At 37.7% G+C, this 19,929-nt stretch overlaps 2 protein-coding genes and 1 pseudogene across 10 annotated transcripts in view; 1 reads left to right on the plus strand and 2 right to left on the minus strand.

The window, feature by feature from the left end:
• Positions 1–12,357, minus strand: part of NDC80 (NDC80 kinetochore complex component) — a 46,771-nt gene extending 34,414 nt beyond the window's left edge. For both annotated transcript variants that reach the window (XM_002757095.7, XM_078346911.1), the window contains exons 1-6: positions 12,237–12,357; positions 10,877–10,986; positions 8,602–8,679; positions 4,501–4,624; positions 4,229–4,401; positions 3,363–3,465 (exon numbers count right to left, since the gene is read on the minus strand). In XM_002757095.7, coding sequence (XP_002757141.2) covers positions 3,363–3,465; positions 4,229–4,401; positions 4,501–4,624; positions 8,602–8,679; positions 10,877–10,977 — 579 coding nt within the window. In that variant the 5' untranslated portion in view covers positions 10,978–10,986; positions 12,237–12,357. The remainder of the gene's footprint in view (positions 1–3,362; positions 3,466–4,228; positions 4,402–4,500; positions 4,625–8,601; positions 8,680–10,876; positions 10,987–12,236) is intronic.
• An 81-nt stretch (positions 12,358–12,438) lies between these two features.
• METTL4 (methyltransferase 4, N6-adenosine) overlaps positions 12,439–19,929 on the plus strand; it is a 32,602-nt gene continuing 25,111 nt past the window's right edge. For 2 of the 8 annotated variants that reach the window (XM_078346912.1, XM_078346915.1), the window contains exons 1-2: positions 16,648–17,062; positions 19,508–19,570. In XM_078346912.1, coding sequence (XP_078203038.1) covers positions 16,667–17,062; positions 19,508–19,570 — 459 coding nt within the window. In that variant the 5' untranslated portion in view covers positions 16,648–16,666. Of the gene's footprint in view, positions 12,778–16,194; positions 16,338–16,647; positions 17,063–19,507; positions 19,571–19,929 lie in introns of those variants that run through there. The other 6 variants (XM_078346913.1, XM_008979571.5, XM_078346914.1 and 3 more) reach the window with 6 other exon arrangements.
• Positions 15,053–15,488, minus strand: LOC118146848 (ubiquitin-conjugating enzyme E2 variant 1 pseudogene; annotated as a pseudogene).

Here is a 19,929-nt window from a genome sequence, read left to right on the forward strand (position 1 = left end):
TAGAGAGGGGTCTCGCCATGTTGGCCAGGCTGGTCTCAAACTCCTGACCTCAAATGACCCACCCACTTTGGCCTCCCAAAGTGCTGGGATTATAGGCTTGAGCCACCGCGCCTGGTGAACAGATTTAATATAGCCTGAAAGACATGTAGGGCAGAAGCCAAGATAAGGAACAGAATTGTAAACTTTATCATCAGGGTAAAGACAGTTTCTGTCAACTTGTCAAGGTTCTTGTGAAAACTCTTGCTACTTTGCAAGATTCAAGGAGAGCCTTACACAGAGACAGCCAGATTCCCAAGAGCCATAGAAAAGACTTTACCAAAAGGACTGAAGAATCATAAACTAAAAAGACTGGTTGAAATAGTGTCAACCTGTAATTGTAGATACAAAAAAATATAGATTTGAGTCATGTTTTCATCTAAAGATGGCATTTTCCACTGTAATACCACTTCAATATTGTGAAACATTAGAGGAGGAAAAGGACACAGAGGGATCTGGGATAAGTCCACTTAGATCACTAACCAAAAGGCTAGCAAGATACTCCTGGAGTGTATGCAACCCTCCTATTTACGGTCCTTAGCAGAGAAGACATGGTAACTTTGGCTAAATTATTGTCACTTAGACACTGTAATAAGCACTGATTATGTGCCAAGTTCTGTGCAAGGAGGCATAGTGAGATAGGAAATCAAAGTATATTTACAAAGCATGAACAAACAGTTTAGGAGTATAACATGAATAACAAACAATGAATAAATAGAGGTCATTAGGAAATCAACATATAATATCAGTAGGTCAAGAGAATAACAATAATTTCAATACATCCTGCAAAAGCATAGGATAACCTTCAAAGATCATTCTTGATAAAAGTGAATAAACTTCAACATGAAAAACATTATCTTCTACTGAATACATCACACTAAACGATACAATGAAAAATATTTAATTTAAAAAGTGGTTAGCAATAGAAATCAACTGAGAATAGTAGTTGTAATAAAGCAATTCAATAAGGGTAGTAAACATAAAAAACTCTTTTAGTAATAATTACCATAGAAATAAAATTTAAAAAGAGAAAGTCTGTTCATCATAGTAACAAAACATATGGCATTGATAAAAATATGTTGTTTGATATTAAGAAAACTACATGGCCAGGTGTGGTGGCTCACACCTGTAATCCCAGCACTTTGGGAGACTGAGGTGGGTGGATCACCTGAGGTCAGGAGTTCGAGACCAGCCTGGCCAACGTGGTGACACCCTATCTCTACTGAAAAATATAAAAATTAGCCAGGAGTGGTGGTAGGAGCCTGCAATCCTAGCTACTCGGGAGGCTAAGGCATGAGAATTACTTGATCCCAGGAAGCAGAGGTTGCAGTGAGCTGAGATCATGCCACTGTAGTCCAGTGTGGGCAACAGAGCAAGGCTCTGTCTTAGAAAAAAACAAAAAACAAAAAAACCAAAACCAAAACCAAAATCTTATGGAAGAAACAAAAGAGATGAATAAATGACATTTAAGACTTTCCCAAATGACAAGATTAAATGTGAGGATGGAAATTTCCCCCTTATATATCCACAAATTCAATGTTATATCAATAACAACAACAACGAAAAATTAAAATATTTTCTTAAAGTCTGTAAAAATAATTTAGAGTGAGGATATGAGAATAGCTAACATTGTGAAAAGCAGTAAGAATCTTCCTCTTCTAAATAAAACATGTTAGAAAGTATCAGGAATTCGTATGGTCATGAAGCAGGGATAGAAAAAAAAGAGCAGAGAAATAGGTTTAAGAACATACGGCCAGGTGTGGTGTTTCACGCCTGTAATCCCAGCACTATGGGAGGCCGAGGCAGGCGGATTATGAGGTCAGGAGATAGAGACCATCCTGGCCAACATGGGGAAACCCCATCTCTACTAAAAATACAAAAATTAGCTGGGCGTGGTGGCATGCACCTGTAATCCCAGTTGCTCAGGAGGCTGGGGCAGGAGAATTGCTTGAATCTGGAAGCTACAAAATGAGAGACTGCATTAAATTAGATTAAAAACTCACATTTCTGAACAGACAAAACAGCACATAAAATGAAAAGAGAAAAAAAAAATTACTTGCACCATATAGACAGGAGCTAATTTCTCTAACTCAACCATTTTGATTTACAAAATGGCACTCTTGCAAATCAATATAAAAAAAGAGAAATATCAAAAGAGTAGGTATTATAAAGTGAAAAACATTCAGCTTTAAGAAACAAAAAATGTAAATAAGAAAAAATTAGCTGCCGATTTTTTTGCTTGTTTTGCCAACTATTAAAACCATCAGTAAGTTTAATATATAAAAGGTTCAAATTCACAGCAAAAGGCAAATGATGAAATGTAAAGTTGCTTAAAAAAGCATGCACAAGCAAGTTAAAAGAAAACCATATAAAAATGTTATTGTTCCAAATATATACACACACATACATACACATTTATATATAAACAAGTTATTTTTCAACTCCTAAATTAATAAAGATTTTAAAACAATAATGCTTACAGTTTGGAAAAATGATATTGTTGAGCTTGTAATTGGTACAAGTCTTCTAGAGAAAAATTTGTCAGTATGTATCAAAACATTAACAAACGTACATATAGTACTTTACACAGCAACACACTTTAAAAACTATATCACAAGGGGCAGGGTGTGCTAGTTCATGCCTGCAATCCCAGCACTTTAGGAAGCTGAGGCAGGCGGATCACCTGAGGTCAGGAGTTTGAGACCAGTCTGGCTAACATGGTGAAACCCTGTCTCTACTAAAAATACAAAATTAGCCGAGTGTAGTGGCGCATTCCTGTAATCCTGGCTACTCAGGAGGCTAAGACAGGAGAATCTCTTGAACCTGGGAGATGAAGGTTGCAGTGAGCTGAGATTGTGCCACTGTACTCCAGCCTGGGCAACAGAGTGAGACTTCATCTCAAAACAACAACAAGAACAAGAACAGCAGAAAACCTATCACAAGGAAATATTTTATGTTACTGTCTCTATGTTTGGAGATTATGGTTACATCACTATATTCTCTAAACTTCTTGCAGTGAATATGGATTTTAATTAAAAATGTTGAAAATGAATTTCATGAGGGAAAATAAAAAATGAATTTCCTATTGACTCATTTTTTTGAGTTGTAAAACCTCAAGAAAACAAATAATCTCCTTGTCAATTTGGTACTTTCTTCCTTTTGCCTTGTGATAATAGTCTGAAAAACTTAAAATCAAATGTGCTTTGAAAAATGAAAACTCTGAAGCAAACTCTGAGAATACTGTCAAAAGATTGAGAGAGAAAAACATCTTTTTGAGGAAGAAAATCCTTTCCCATGTATACATTTCAAAAGGACAAATTAAATACCTTGATGCAGTCTATTAGCCAAACCAAGGCTGCCACAATGTGAGGCCATGTATGAGGAGCCCCCACTGTATACATGGAGCTTTTGGATAGTGCAAAAGGATACCTATGAGAAATTAGAAAAACATAAACTAATTTAATGTTATTATAACTTAGTAAAGATAATGGTTAATTAAGCAGTTACATTTAAAAATATTCTACATATACACTCAGTCTTGACTTGTTTAGAACCTAAAGTCATGTTGGGATTCTGTCCTTAGCCATCTTAATCTCTATGTATTTCTCTGTAGATTACTTTGTACATATTTCCCCCAAGCTGCAGAACTTGATCTGTACAACCAATATGCTGGATTACTCTCCCAAAAGATATTTTGTTCCCTCGTAAACCACATGTAGGTACACCTCCGAATCCATTCTTCCCCCTTTCAATTTCATCACACTCTGTTTTCGCCAGGTGTGAATCCTGTTTTTTTTGGTTTCTGTAAAATCTGTGGTATCTAGCTTGTCTTTTCTATTCCCTGTCACTTCAGCAGTTCAGGGCTTTATGCTCTATTTTCTGTTGCTCTGTAATAACCTATGAGTAGGTTTTTTTTTTTTAAAACAAAAGTGTATTTAATATGTGTGTAACCATCATCAAACTTCATCAGTTGCTAACAATTTGTTAATCCTTCCTGCTTCTACCATTGGCAATTTTAATTTTTTTTTTTGTAAGCAGTTGCTTTTTTTCTCTTCAATTTATCCTACATATATTGCTCAAAGTGGTCATCTTAAAACATACTATTTTTCTAACTCAAACTTCACAAATTGATTGAATTTGATTCATCTCTGTGTGCCAGTCACGTCTCTAAACTAGTGAGAAATATACATACCCAAGGTCTTTAAAGATTCTCGGAACCTCTTCTTCAAACTTCGTGTCAGGAAGTTCATATGAGGGGCACAGGAAGCCATAAAGAAACGTGAAGATTTTCAGGAAGTCTTTAACAGAGGGAGCTTGTAGAGATTTCATGGATACATTATGTGCATAACCATTTTCTGTAAGAAACTACAATACTTTTTATGAAACACAAAACATTTTGAAATGGAAAATTATTTGAAAATACCTATGACAACAATCAGAGTTTAGACTAAAATCATAAAGTACCTCACAGAGTTGTCGAATACACTGCTGAATGAATGCTTTGTCATTAAGTGGTCTCGGGTCCTTGATTTTCTCAGAACTGGAAAATATACCTAATTGACTATTCCGGGATCCATGTCCACTAGTTCTGGAAATATATTTTTAAAAAGCCAGTTAAAACTTTCTCCTTCTGAGATCAAGTCTAAATCATTTCAAGGCAGTTTTGCATTTTAACATCAACATCAAACATTCAATTTTTTCTTTTTTCTTTACCTAATATCCAATGTGATAGTATAAATTCTCATAACTAAACAGAATTCTCTTATTTAAAGCAGAGAAAAAGAACAAATAAGGAATAGTAAAATACGAAGTTATAGCAGTTAAAGATGAAGATGTCAAACGAGGCAGGAATAAACACACACTTGGCTGGGCGTGGTAGCTCACACCTGTAATCCCAGCACTTTAGGAGGCTGACCTGAGTTCAGAAGTTTGAGACCAGCCTGGTCAATACGGTGAAACCCCGTCTTTACTAAAAATACAAAACTCAGTTGGGTTTGGTGGTGCACACCTGTAATCCCAACTATTCAGGAGGCTGAGGCAGGAGAATCGCTTGAACCCAGGAGGCGGAGGTTGCAGTGAGCCGAGATCGCCTAACTGCACTCTGGCCTGGGCGACACAGCAAGAATCCATCTCAAAAAAAAAGAATAAACACACACTTGTGGTGCTCTATGTTATTAACAAGCGAATCAACCTCAAAGAATGTACAATTTGAATCTTCTGGATCTACTGCACCAACTATTCTCCAACTTTACTCAATAGCTGAAATCCTTTTGCTATTCCACTTACCCTTCCATAATTGTCCTTTACTCCTAATCCCTTCACTTGCCATTATTTCTTGGGGGAAAACGGCACAAACACCATTGTGAAGGTGTTTTCTCATGAGCATTTCCCTGTCACACAATATCTATATTATGTATGTGACTGTGATTTACCAGAAATATATTTGTCACTACTTTTTAGTCATTATGGCTATAGCATATATGCTTCATCTAAGTCTATCTCCCCAAAACAAAACCTTGTTTGTTTAAATAATCTTTATAATGGTTACCTTGCTTAGCTTTGTGGCCCAATTTAGCTAACCATCATAGCTTATTAAATATCATCAGAACAATAATTTTCCTTATTGGACAGATGTTACCAGGTTGAGTTACAACAAACGGTGTTAATATGTGAACACTCATCAAAATTTCATTTCTCCCTGCAAGCTGCTTGCAAGCTTTTTTCCTAAGGATCTAAGGCTTCTTTAGATTGGCTCATTTGACTGCCCTGATTAATTAGTGAATTAATTAGTTTATTTTCCTTGATAATTTGAAAACCACTTTTCTATGCAGTGCTCTTACTTAGTCGTTTAGCATATATGTATATGTATACACACAATAAAATGAATAGGTATATAGATTTAGCTCTTATTCTATACCAAATTGATAGCTTTTTAAATTTTAAGAGATTTTCTCCCCTAATCAGAATACTGTATCAGTCAATTTATAGAGCATAAGGTCTGGAGCCAGAATATGGTTTCAAATTCTATCTGTTGCTAGTTGTATGACCTTGGATTAACTATGCAAGGTCTCTGTGTTTTAATTTCCTTATGTATAAGGAGGAGATTGAGGAGATAGAGACCAGCCTGGCTAACACACTGAAACCCTGTCTCTACTAAAAATACAAAAAATTAGGCGAAGATGGTAGCACATGCCTGTAGTCTCAGCTACTCGGAAGACTGAGGCAGGAGAATTGGTTGAATCCGGGAGGCAGAGGTTGCAGTGAGCTGAGATCGCACCACTGCACTATAGCCTGGAAGGCAGAGTGAGACTGTCTCAAAACAAAACCAAACAAAACCAACAACAAGAAAAAATGCAGACAGTATCAGTACCTTCTCATAGGGCAGTTCAAAGGACTGATTGAAAGAAAATATAGATAAAGCACTTAAAACAATGTCTGGCCTATAGGAATGCTCCACAAATATTAGATTTCATAATTATTATCATCTCTAAAGTTTAGCTCTGAGATGAGTTACATTACAAAAATACCTTAAAATTTTTCATCCTCTGGAATAAATACCAAAAATGGAAGTTTAAACCAATGAAACCAAGTTGTTTTCACAGCAGCAACTTTTTAAAAAGGTGACAAGTACTTCATCTTTAAATATTTTGAAAATAATGGAAGAAATGGGTTTGTCTTTTATTTATTTATTTTTTATTTTCTAGGACTAGTGCTACTGAAGACACAGGTTTGTCTTAAAGTTATATTTTGTTTTGGTGAAACAACAACATAATTTATTTTCTTAATTTTGGGGTTGAACATTTTTTTTAAAACATCAATTTTATTGACATAATTTGTTTAGAATAAAATACACCTGTTTAAAGCATAGTTTGATGAAGTTTGACAACATATGCATTTGTGTCACCTTTGCCAATCAAAATATGAGCATTTCTATCATTCCCAAAGTCTCCTTATCCCGTTGACAGTCCATCCTCCTTCAATCTGCATCCTAGACACCCACCGATCTACTCTAAATAGTTGTTCTCAAAGTGTTGTCTTGGGAATATTGAGAAGTCAAAACCATTTTTATGATAAGATTAAGATGTTATTTGCTCTTTTCATTTTCAATGTCTCATGAGTGTACAGTGGAGTCTTCCAGAGGCTGGTAACATGATGTATGATACTGCAAGAGATTCAATGCAGAAGCAAGTATTGGAATCTAGCTGTCTGCTATTAAGTAACAAGAGATTTGCAAAAATGCAAAACAATGTCACTCTTCTTACTGAAATTGTTTTAGTTTTGAAAATATGTTTTTTAAAAGTTAAAAACATGTTATTTATGTTACCATGTAATGGGTTATTTTAAATTGAATACACATTTTAAATTTTTCTCAGTTTTAATTTCAATATTAACTATGGTTAATATTGACAGATATAGCCCACAAAACAAAAGCTCTGTGGGGTTCTCATTAGTCTTTTAGACTGTAAAAAAGACTAAAATGTTGAACGAGATAATGTTTACTCATTTTATTTTTATTTTTTTGAGACAGGGTGTTTCTCTGTTACCTAGGCCAGAGTGCAGTGGCACTAACATGGCTCACTGAAGCCTTGACCTCCTGGACTCAAGCAAACCTCCTGCCTCAGCCTCTTGAGTAGCTAGGATTATAGGTGTGCACCATGATGCCCAGCTAATTTTTAAATTAAAAAAAAAAAAAATAAAAATTTTTTTTTGAGATAGCCTCTCACTGTCACCCAGACTGGAGTTCACTGGTGTGATCATCTCAGCTTACTACAACCTCCACCTTATGGGTTCAAGTGATCCTCCTGCCTCAGCCTCCTAAGTAGATGGGACTACAAGCATGCGCCACTGCCCCCGACTAATTACTGTATTTTTTCTAAAGACAGAGTTTTACCATGTTGCCCAGGTTGCGTCTTGAACTCCTGGACTCAATTGATCTGTCCGCCTTGACCTCCCTAAGTGCTGGGATTACAGGTGTGAGCCATCACACCTGGTCTACATGCCTGGCTAATTAAAAATTTTTTTAGAGACAAGGTCTTGCCATATTGCCCAGGCTGGTCTCGAACTCTTGGACTCAAGCAATCCTCCCATCTCAGTCTCCCAAAGTGCTAGGATTACAGGTGTGAGCCACTTTACCTGGTTGACATGCCTGCCTGGCTAATTTTTTTTGTAGATACAGGGTCTTGCCCTGTTGCCCAGGCTAGTCTCGAACTCCTGGACTCAAGCAATCCTCCCATCTCGGCCTCCCAAAGTGCTGGAATTACAGGCGTGGCCACCATGCCTGGCCCTTCCTTATTTTAAAATGCAATGACTCCACTGTGTCTGAAAGCTAGGTATAAAATTTTCAATCAATAATTTACTTCTAAAAGTGAAATAGTGGTCTGAATGTGTTAGCTATACTGTCTGAAGCAGATATAACCTCAAATTTTAACCATTTAAAAACACAGAAAAATGAGATTATAACTTTTCTCTTGAAAGGAACCACATCATCTAATGTATTTTTTCTCTGAGGGCAACAATGTATGGCTATAAGAATTCCTTTTTAGAGCTAGTAAAAAATATCATTACCTTTTGCCAAATAGCGAGACTTTTCTTTCAGATGTTGGTTTGTTTATACTTAACTTTCCAAAGGTTGGTTTCTCTTTGCTTTAAGAAAAATAGAAAACAACTCTTTAAAATAAAAATTAAAATTAGCTCAAGAAACTTTTAGAAATAGAAGCAACAACTTTTCCCTACTACCTATAAAAATAATTCAAAATCATAAAAATGTTTAGCAGTAATGAAAGCTGTCATAAATAGGATGGGTAAACATGGCAATATAAGTTATAATGCTTGTAATGTTGGGGGACCAGCAGAGGTCCCTCTGGTACATGTACCCTTTGGTAGATTTAATCTTTGTTTTAACCTCAGCAGGTCTGTTTTACTCATCTCATTTTTAATAACTATCTAAATATTTTCTACCTGAAATTTGCATTTCCAAAGGGTAAATCCAAAGTTAAAAAAAATCCCTGAAGGTAAAGAACAAGATAGCAAATTTGCATCCCAAAGACATATACATACTTTCAGCTCTAAATATCATTATTATTAGTACTTTCTAATTTTAAATTAACAGAAAAAATTAAAAATTGACACATAATTGTACCTATTTATGGGATACATAGTGACGCTGTGATACATGTAAGGTACAGTAATCAGATCAGCGTAATTAGCATATCCATCATCTCAAAGATTTATATTTTCTTTGTGTTGGGAACATGTCAATATCCTCCTATTTAAAACTATACAATATATTATCATTAACTATAGTCATTATACAGTATTATAGAACACCAGAACTTATTCCTCCTATCTAGCCATAATTGTGTCCTTTAACAAATTTCTCTGTATACCCGTCTTCTCCCTACCCTTCCCAGCTTCTAGCATCCATTTTACTTTTTAATTCTACGAGATAAACTTTTTCTTAGTTTGCACCTATGAGAAACTTGTGGTATTTGTTTAACTGTCTATTCCTGGCTTATTTCACTTATTTGCCAAGACAAAGAAAGGTGCAGGTAGGAAGCCCAGTTAAGACAAATGGTCAAAGGTAAGGCTTGTTATGCAGATTTAAGTCTTTGACTTCTCTGCAGAACAAAAATCTGATCTACATTATGATTTCCATTATCTTAACCACATTTACAATTTTTTTTTCTGTTAGAGACTACTCTGTATCAGAATCTAGCTGCACTTATTACATTATCTAAACTGTAGGCAAAAAAAATTGACCATGGTGACCATTTAGCTTCTAATACAATTAAAGGAATAAAGTCCTCTTGGTGTACGTATAACAGCACAAATATTTTCTCGGTTTACAGTATTCAAAAGGAAAAATATATAAATATTTCAAGTGTCTAAAAGTAGCATATGCTCGTACTATGTAAACCCAAGTAATTTAAAATCAGTTAGCAAGTCAGTTGTACCTCAGTATTAGAGAAGAATTTATACAGCTCTACAATGGCTTACAAATAGCTTTCTCCTATCTGGAAGATCACTCAGAGTGAAAAACTATACAATAAGAAGTTCTTTCAGATATTTTTCCAGCAAATCTTGAGGAAAGAGTTTGGAGGAGTGGTGGTTTGTAGGCTGCTACTATATTATACCTTATTACAAGAGCAAACACGTTTCCTCTGATTTATTGAGAGCTTTGCTAATTGAAAATATCTCAGTGAACTCTAAGTTACAGCACAGAGCCTGCTTAAACAAGCAGCTCTAAAATAAAAGAGAGAAAAAAAAAGAGAGTACTGAAGAAGAATTAACAGTCCTTTTAAGGAGTGCCTTGTAAAGCATTTGGCTTTGGGAATTTAAGAAACAAATGAGGGCCGGGGGCGGTGGCTCAAGCCTGTAATCCCAGCACTTTGGGAGGCCAAGGAGGGTGGATCACAAGGTCAAGCGGTCGAGACCATCCTGGTCAACATGGTGAAACCCCGTCCCTACTAAAAATACAAAAAATTAGCTGGGCATGGTGGCGCGTGCCTGTAATCCCAGCTACTCGGGAGGCTGAGGCAGGAGAATTGCCTGAACCCAGGAGGCGGAGGTTGTGGTGAGCCGAGATCACGCCACTGCGCTCCAGCCTGGGTAACAAGAGCGAAACTCCGGCTTAAAAACAAAACAACAAATGAGATGACACATGCCTAGCAGAGTATCACACACACTTCTAGACTTCACTGATCCACAATTAGGTACCACTGGGAACAGACAAGACTCACCAAGACATCACTCATATTACATCTTTGTATTAACTATTTTTATAATTTCTTTGCCTAAGATGATACAGCATGCAAGTTAGAACCACAAGGGAAATACTCACGTTTGAGGAGTATAGAGGCCTTGTCTATTTAAGTCCTGGGATCTTAACTCCTGCATGGAGAGGCGGCCAGCACCACCGGTGGAAACGGAACTGCGCTTCATGCTTACGATCTACGTTCACGAATTCAGGTTAAAAAAAACAACAACAACAACAAACTTTCCAGACAGGGATGGTACATTAAACAAGTGTTTATCCTTAAACAAAAAGGCAGTCAGGTTTCATTGTTTATTCAAGACCATCATCTTTCCCCTGGGGTATCTTTAGTTGTTTATGAACACTTAAGTTCTCATTTGCAGGGAATATCTATTTAGTTCCCTTTAAAAATAGTCAACATAAACATTTATTAACTGTCCACTATGTATAAGAGAGTGTGCTAGGCAATGCAGGAGATGCAAAGATGAGTAAGTTATGGTTTTTGCCTTCACAAGGGTATCAGTGGTAGCTAAAGCCCTGGTCCACGTTACTGCTGTTGGCTGTGCCTATTTCAATAGGAAGACAAAAATTAACTCAAATTATCTTATTCACCTAAAAATGTTTCCTTTTCTTTGGTTTCAGAGAATGAAACTATTGTTTTCCAAACGTCAATCTCTCCGGCTTTATCCTTAACCAATTGTTTCCTCAATTACTGCCCTTCAACAAGGATAAATCATATGGTCCACAAAACGGTTTTTAGGCTGCCTCCATTTACAAAGCACATTAACAGGTCACTCCCTTCACATGTGCTAAAAAGGTTATCTCCTAAGATACACATGATTTACAAAACATTTGATCCCGTCTCATCTTTGCACTCAGCCTTCTCAGGTCCTGCCCTGGTTTTCAGGAAGGTGGCTATCCTTCTACTTCTCTGGGTACTCCCTAGTCTTTTCCACTGATTACACTCTTCTTGGTTTTGGCCGCCTATTTCTCCTTCAATGAGCGCTTGTTCATCTATTCAACTTTTCCACTCACACCTGTACGTCCCCGTTAATCTCCAATTATAATGTGCTCTCATGATTTAAGATGAAGACTTCTACACGCAGTCCTTACACGGCCACTAAGAAGCTACAGTAGTATTCAGACGCAACCCACCCGTCTTCTCTTGTCCATCTGCTTCCGTTTTCTTCAATTTTTCCCCTTTTCCTCTCTCGGGCCTCCACTCCTCATCAGTGTTCCCCTTTCCCTCTCGAAAATCGTTCCTACTAGAAATTTAATGGACCCCCTGAAACCAGCGCCTCGCAGTTTTGGCGTCAAGGCTTCTCCCAACAGTAAACAAACACCAAAACATTGTCTCAGGACCTCTAAACTTAAGTCACTGGCGCCATCACTTTCTTTCTCCAGAACGGTTCTGCAGAAACAAAGTTAACCCTATGTCATTAGTCACCTTTTTTCCAGTTTCCTGACACGACCCAAGGACCGAATTTCTGTAAATCGTGCAAGTATCCGCTAGGCAGGACAGCAGTCATCAAAACACCAGGTCCTTCCTTTGCCCGCCAAGACCGTTCGAATTTGAAAGTTCCCGCCGGCGCTGACGTCATTACGCATGACGCGTGCGGCAACTTTTCTGCGACTGCCTCGTCGCCGGAACTCTGCGTGCTGGTCCCGCCCAGCCGCCCAGCCTAGGACACTGGCGTCTGTGGGCCAGTGTAACTGTCTCAACGAAGTCTGGTACGACCCCTGAATTTAGCTCTGAAGGTCTGTGGGCAGCCTGAGTGCGGAGGAGCGGCCTGAACACGCCAACTCCCCCTGGAAACGTTTTTCCGTAAAGCGACATGGCGGCGCCCATGAACTCTTAGAAAAGGAGAAACCTTTTTTTCTGTGTACTGAAAGGGGTATTTTTCATGATCACTACTTAGATGGGTGCTGTTTTCATGAGGAGAGTCTGGGAAGGCGGCGTCCGCTTTTCTGACAAGGGAAGCGGTGAGGTAGGAGAGGGGCTGCAGAATGGGTGCGGTGGGCTCCAAGGATCGCGTTGGTGTTGCTGCCGCCGAAATTCGGGCTCAGTATTTGATCACTTGCGGGAGTCTCACAGTCCTCTAGTGGTGGCTGACCTGAGAGAAGCCAGCAAGAATCCAAATGGTTGGGGACGGGCGGCTAGGGAGTAGATGTGAAGCAGAGACAGGAGAGGGGTGCGCTAACCACAATAACAGTATATCACTTTGCTAAAATAGGATTTTCTCACTTCTGTGAGTTTGATTTTAGAAACAGGCACTGCCCAGTACCTGGAGAGTGGTGGTGATGGACGAACTCACAGCTCCAGGAAATCTGGATACTTGGATTTGGTAGCAATTGTGCCATTAACCATCATCGTTATTTTTGGGCAAGTTGCCTTTCTGCTCTGAGTTTCAATGTTCCCGTCTGAATTTCTAGCTCTCTCCGGTTATTTCAGGACCCTTTCATCTCAGCTGTTGCCTATGAAGGGGATGGGGAAGAACCAAAGATTATATTAATACAAAAATTATATGAAAGTTAGGCAACAGGTTGATAATAAAAAGTTTCCTTGTGGAATACTATTAGGTTAAACTTTACTTACAGGTTGTTAAATCCTAGTGGAAATATTAGTTGCTTTTCAGACTATATAGTTGCTGCTTCAAAAGGTGGTTTTACACAAATACAAAATTAAAAGAAAACTTTACTACAAAGAATCGCTTTTATTTCGGTATACATGCATAGTTCAGCTTTTAGTGGTCCTGGCAGCAATTTGCCAGGAAGTCAAGCCTGCCAATTTCCTGATATTCCTGCTGTGCTCCCCAATTTCTTAGTCCCTGCTGAGGATCTTGAGAAGCAGCAGCACCAAAACCAAAGTATGCACCAAATTCAAGGTTCTTTTGGTTCCAGTTGTCACTTTCCAAGCTAGACGCCAATTTGTTACAAGATGACCAAACGAGAGCCCTGTTTAAAACTTCAGTTTTTAAGAGCAAACACAATTGCAGGAAAAGAAAACAATTCAGAGGGTTCATGTGTGCTTACAGTTGTCTTCATGTGGTCTTTTTCCAGGTTTAACCACCAAGGACTCTGAGAGCCCAGGGGAGTAACCCTGGTGACTGTTCTTTTCCCCATATCAAAACCTGAGTTAAAAAGCTGATGATAACCGCAGAAGATGGCAGGGCTGAGGACCCAAAATTCATTTCCTAGGCTGGTGGAGAGTGAATAAATGTGCTTCCAACTTTACTGTATGGCTGGTCAAAGCAAGGAAGTGTCATGGAAAACGTTGGGTGGTGACAGTGCAAAAAGAGACTTGATGGGGTGGGAGCAGCAACTCCTTTATTTTTTTGAGACGGAGTTTCACTCTGTTGCCCAGGCTGGAGTGCAATGGCGTGATCTCTACTCACTGCAACCTCCCCCCTCCCGGGTTCAAGTGATTCTCCTCCCTCAGCGTCCTGAGTAGCTGGGATTACAGGTGTGTGCCACCACACCCGACTAATTTTTTTGTATTTTTAGTAGAGATGGGGATTCACCTTATTGGCCAGGCTGATCTTGAACTCCTGAGCTCGGGTGATCCACCTGTCTTGGCCTCCCGAAGTGCTGGAATTACATGAGTTATGCACCTGGCTGCATCTGTTGATAAAGGTTGGGGAGAGGAGATATGGGGAAAGCCCTGAATTCCTCACAGAAGGCCAGTCTCAGATGGGAGCAGAGGGGTTACAATCTGTGCTTTGGCTAAGGGCGGGAGTGGAAGAGGTGGGGACAGGACAGTGGTTTGGAAGGAACATCATCGCTTAAACCAGAGGTGCCCACACACTCAGCAGTAGTCCCACAGGCTGTGACATTGACATCTACTCTAAAGCCTCCCAGGCTAGAGGGCTGTTGCATGGTATGGGGGTGGGAGGCAGGGAGAGCAGTAGTGGGAGAAGTCAGAGACCCCAGGCCATGTAATGAGCAACAAGGTAATTGTGTGATGTCTTTCCACAGTTTTATTAGAACATCCCCAACCATTTATGATGGGAATCACTTTAAATATACTTTCTTGATCCTGTCATTTGACAAGTGATTTGTTATAGTACAATTTGTTATATTTCAAATGGATAAAAAAGTTAGTATCATTCACAGTATCTTAAGATAAATTTCTTTTGAATAGGAGGATCCTTTCTAGTACTTTGGGGTCTATAAGATATATCTGGAAAATTTACTACTGTGGAAAATGAAGACTGCTTAAGTTGAATGGGGGTGGGAAAAAGGGCCAGTGGTTTTTCTTTTGGATTAATGGCTGTAACACTGTCTTTCAGGCTCCTGAGGGAGTTTCATGTTTTCTTTAGATGTCATTAGGTGTTCAACCTCTTCCAGGACAATTTTGATGCTATATGAATTCTGCTGTTTTGCTAGGACTGAAATGGCTCTTGAGTCCACCACTTCTTTAGGACAGTTAACTCCATGTTAATTTTTGTTACACATTTTACAAAAGGGAGTGCTGCTGAGTATTTAGGTCCACATTCTAATTTAAGGCTATATATTTAGTTTTCATAAATTGTTCTTGGAGGCCCAATTATCATCCCTGTCCATTTGGTGTCATGTCTTCATCATCTTCTAGACTCCTGCTAATGGTGCCATCTCCTACTCCTTGCTAGCCTTTTTCGAGTTCTTCCAACAGTTGGAAATTGTGAGGTATTCCTACTCCTGAGCCTGTGGTGGCTGCCATCTTGTGTCGCTGTCACTCTTAGGCTGGCTCCTTCTTCCCTCTAATTCATTTCTGACACTATTTCTATCATGACACAGTGTCATCTCTCCCAGATTCATTGCATAGACATGATTCATTGTATCATTGACCATTGGTGATCAACTCAACCTTCACCCCTGCACTCAAGAAGGCTACAGCGGCTGTGAACCAGGAACTGTGTATGAAAACCAATGTACATATAATATCATTCATGGAGTTAGAAATTTGAATCTAAATACTCTGATTATTAATTGTGCCATTAAGCACTCATTTATTTCTTATTTTGTCCCCTCTAAGTTCTCCACTGCACTGGATTTAGAAAGCAATATCTAGAACTGTAATCCATTTTTACAAAAAAAGGTTAGTTCTAAAAAACCCAGTTATCCAAGGGGTATTGCTCAGAACCAATTACAGATCCAGACTCTCAACCTTGCCGTTTTGCTAGGGTTTAGTGCTTCTGATGTGCTGTTAAAATTGTATTTTATTTGACTAGAAAAATTTTTTCTTTTTACCTTATTACTCCGTTGGCAGTAGTGATTATGTAGGGCTGACTTACTATGACAGTTTGAAAAATGAGGACTGACCTGCTAACAGCACCTTCTGAAATTCTGTGCCCCTCTCTAGATAGGTTTATCTCATTAAGAAGGGTGAATTCATGTAGGTAATGCAGTGTTTCTTGTTTTTACAGCACACTTTGTTCTTTTAAGGATTCAATGACTTCCTGAGTTGGAAGATGTGGACCTAGTGGCTAGACCCAAGGACCAAAGCAAGAAGTCATGTGGGACCCAGGAAGACAGGAGGATCCCATTGGAATTCCAGAAACAAGATCAGGTTTTAACCCCCTTTGGCCAAGTTGGCTGAAAATGTTGAATTATCACCTCTGAAATGAAAAAGAAAGTTTATATTAAAACATTGCAATTTTGTTAGAACTTCTGTATATATTAACATATTGTGAATGCTAAATTCTCTTCAGTGTGCCTGTCTGGTTTACATACTTGTGCATCAAAGCTATCTGTGTGTATGAAGTATATGTTTATTGAAATATAAGACATTGATTTTGAAATAATAATAAGAATAATAGGAAATAATAAGAAGCTGATTTTAAAAGTTGGATTTTACTTCTAGTTCCTAATTACCAGAGGTTTTTTTAAAGGAAGGGAATGTCTGTGGTACACCAGTTGTCAGCTGGGTGGTTACTGGATCATCTTTCTTTTATCAACAAGATAAACTATCAACTTCACCAGCATTATGAAACTTGTTGCAGTAAAACTGAGTCCACTACTTCTGTCTACTTTGATTCTCTTCAAGTGGATTCTGTGTCCTCCTCTGGAGCCTGTGCTACATTTATTGCTTCTGACTCTACCACTAAGCCAGAGAATGATGATGGAGGATATTATGAAATGTTCACACAAAAATTTGTTTTTCGACCTGAACTGTTTGATGTCACCAAACCTTATATAACTCCAGCTGTTTGCAAAGAATGCCAGCAAAGTAATGAAAAGGAAGATCTGATGAATGGTGTTGAAAAAGAAATCTCCATTTCTGTTATTGAGAAGGTAGAAAGTTTTAAGAAATACTTACTTTTCTGCAGAAAACATAAATGAGATTTATCATCTAAATGTATTAAGTATCTGGTGATTCATTAAGTATAAAGAAGAAGCAATAGAACCCAAAAAGGCTTTAGCATATCCAAAATAATTTGTAGCTTTTTTCCTAGCTTCTACTATTCTTAGAAGACCAAATTACATAGTATTTAAAAAATAAGCAAAGTTGTCTGGGAAGTGAATTATCTGTAAATTAACCAAAGAAAATAAACCCAGACAGCAAAACAACAACAACAACCCCTTCCCCCCAAACCCCCTCAAAAATCTGTTTCTTAATTAGGCATTTGTATTAATTGAATGTATTTACAACTGCTTTTGCTTAAAAAAATAAGCAGGAAGTGTTCATATATATGTATTTTTATTTTTATTAAAAAATCTGTGTAAAGTTGTTGGAATGTAGCAGTAAATGGTTTTTAAGAGATTTTTAGAGAGCTACCCCTTGGAGATATGCTCATGTAATAAAGTTTGCAAGAAGGATGATTGTTTTAAAAGTTTCTAGTGAAATAGAAAGCTTCTGTGGTAAGTGTATCTGTTTGTAAAGTATATATATTTGTATATTCACACTGGTGCAATCTTTTAGTAGAGTTTTGGGAATGCCATCCAGGGTCAAATTAATTATGCTTTAATACTCTTTGTATCTTTCAAGAGTTTAGAGGTGATTTTACAAAGTCCATTTTAGATAGATTATATCGGCATTTTCTTTTTTAGTGATAGGATTAACATTCATTATTCACCGAACAAACGTTTGAGCTCTTTCTATGTGCCACTATACACAGTAGATGAAACAAGGTAGACATAATCCATCCCTCATGGATCTTATAATCCAATGGAGAAGAAAGATATTAAATATGAAAGTTTGCTGAAAATCAGAATACGGAAAGTAAGAAAGAAAAGAAATTTTCTGAAGTAGAACTTTTTAATATTGTGACTTTTTTCTTGTGCATATTTTTCTTTTTTTTAATTTTAATTTTTAACTTTTAAGTTAACAGGTACATGTGTAGGTTTGTTATATAGGTAAACTTGTGTCATAGGGGTTTGTTGTACAAATTATTTCATCACCTGGGTATTAAGCCTAGTGCCCATTAGTTATTTGTCCTGATCCTTTCCCTCCTCCCACCCCTGACCTCTACCCTCCAATAGGCCCCAGTGTCTGTTGTTCCCGTCTATGTGTTCATGTGCTGATCCCCCCTTTTATTGAGATAGAGTCTGTCTCTGTTACCCAGGCTGGAGTGCAGTGGTGTGATCTTGGTTCACTGAAACCTCTGCCTCCCAGGTTCAGGCACTTTTCCTGTCTCAGCCTCCCAAGTAGCTGGGACTACAGGCATCAACCACCATGACCCGCCAATTTTTTGTATTTAAATGGAGACAGTGTTTCACCTTGTTGGCCAGGCTGGTCTCAAACTCCTGATCTCAGCTGATCCACCTGCCTCTGCCTCCCAAAGTACTAGGATTACAGGCGTGAGCCACTGTGCCCCATCCCCCTTTTTCTTTCAGCGAGTATTTATTGATCATCTGCTGTGTTTCACACAAAAGAAAATATATAGTGTTGTCTGAGGTCTTAGTAAAATAGTATGTTGTAATATAAGTAATTCAGATAATAACAAGCCTTTGTAAAGGACTTTATAGTTTACAGGGTATGGGCATTAATTTTTAATGTTTAATCTCTTAGGTTGGGTAAATTTCTCATAACATGGAAAAAATAGATGAGCATATTGCATAAATGTAATCTTGATGACATCTTCTGATACGCTAAAGCAAATTATACAATATTAAGTCAATTTGTTTATTTAGCCAACAGACATTTATTGTTAGCCTGCTAAGAGTTTGACACAAAGTAAGCAGTGGGATTTCAGCAGTAAAAAGTACAAAGTCCTTGCTCTATATTGGATGGTCTTACATGTTCTTTTCTATGGAATTGTTAGATATAGAACAGTGTTAAGATAAATCTTATTCATACGTAACCCTCAGATCAGTCATAAGTACATTGGAATTTGTTTTGATGATAGCGTCTGGGTAGTTCCTCTTCTCAGAAATGAAGAAAATTGAGAATAATTATACCATATTATAAAGTGATAGATGGCACTGGTAATGTCATACAGTGTAATAGTTTCCTTGTATTTCATGGGTGCTGGTGCTACACTTTATCATGTGGAACTAGTGCTTATTAATGACAGATAAAGCTGAGGTGACCTTTTACAGTCCATTTTGTTTATGTTGTTGTTTTTTTAATTTGGGAAAGCTTACCTCCTCAGTCCATACCCTTTGCATTGATTTTGACCTCTGTAGACAATTATTACTCTTAAAGACTGAGATATACTACATGTAAAATGTGATAATGAAAAAGCAAAATATTAATGGCAACATTAATTTTTTTCCCGTAATTTATCTACTCTTTAGAAGCGTAAAAGATGTGCTGTTTTCAATCAAGGTGAATTAGATGCTATGGAATACCATAGAAAGGTAAGTGTAAGATGTTCATTGGTCATATTGGCAGATTAATGTGAAGTAGTAGAAAATAAACGGACAACATAAATAAAGATTTTTTTTTTTCCAAAATCAAGCAATCATTTTGATCAGGCTTAGGACTTAATAGATTTATTGTTAATTTTATGGTAATGAACAGTTTAAACCAGTTTTGTCTGTTTTTTTTTTTTTTCTTTTTTGAGACAGAGTCTTGCTCTGTCACTCAAGCTAGAGTTGAGCGGTCTCCCGGGTTCAAGCAATCTCATGCCTTGACTTTCCGAGTAGCTGAGATTATAAGCGTGTACCACCATGCTCTGCTAATTTTTTGTATTTTTAGTAGAGATATCATTTCACCA

Source organism: Callithrix jacchus, chromosome 13 (assembly GCF_049354715.1).
Source record: "Callithrix jacchus isolate 240 chromosome 13, calJac240_pri, whole genome shotgun sequence".
Lineage (NCBI taxonomy): Eukaryota > Metazoa > Chordata > Mammalia > Primates > Cebidae > Callithrix > Callithrix jacchus.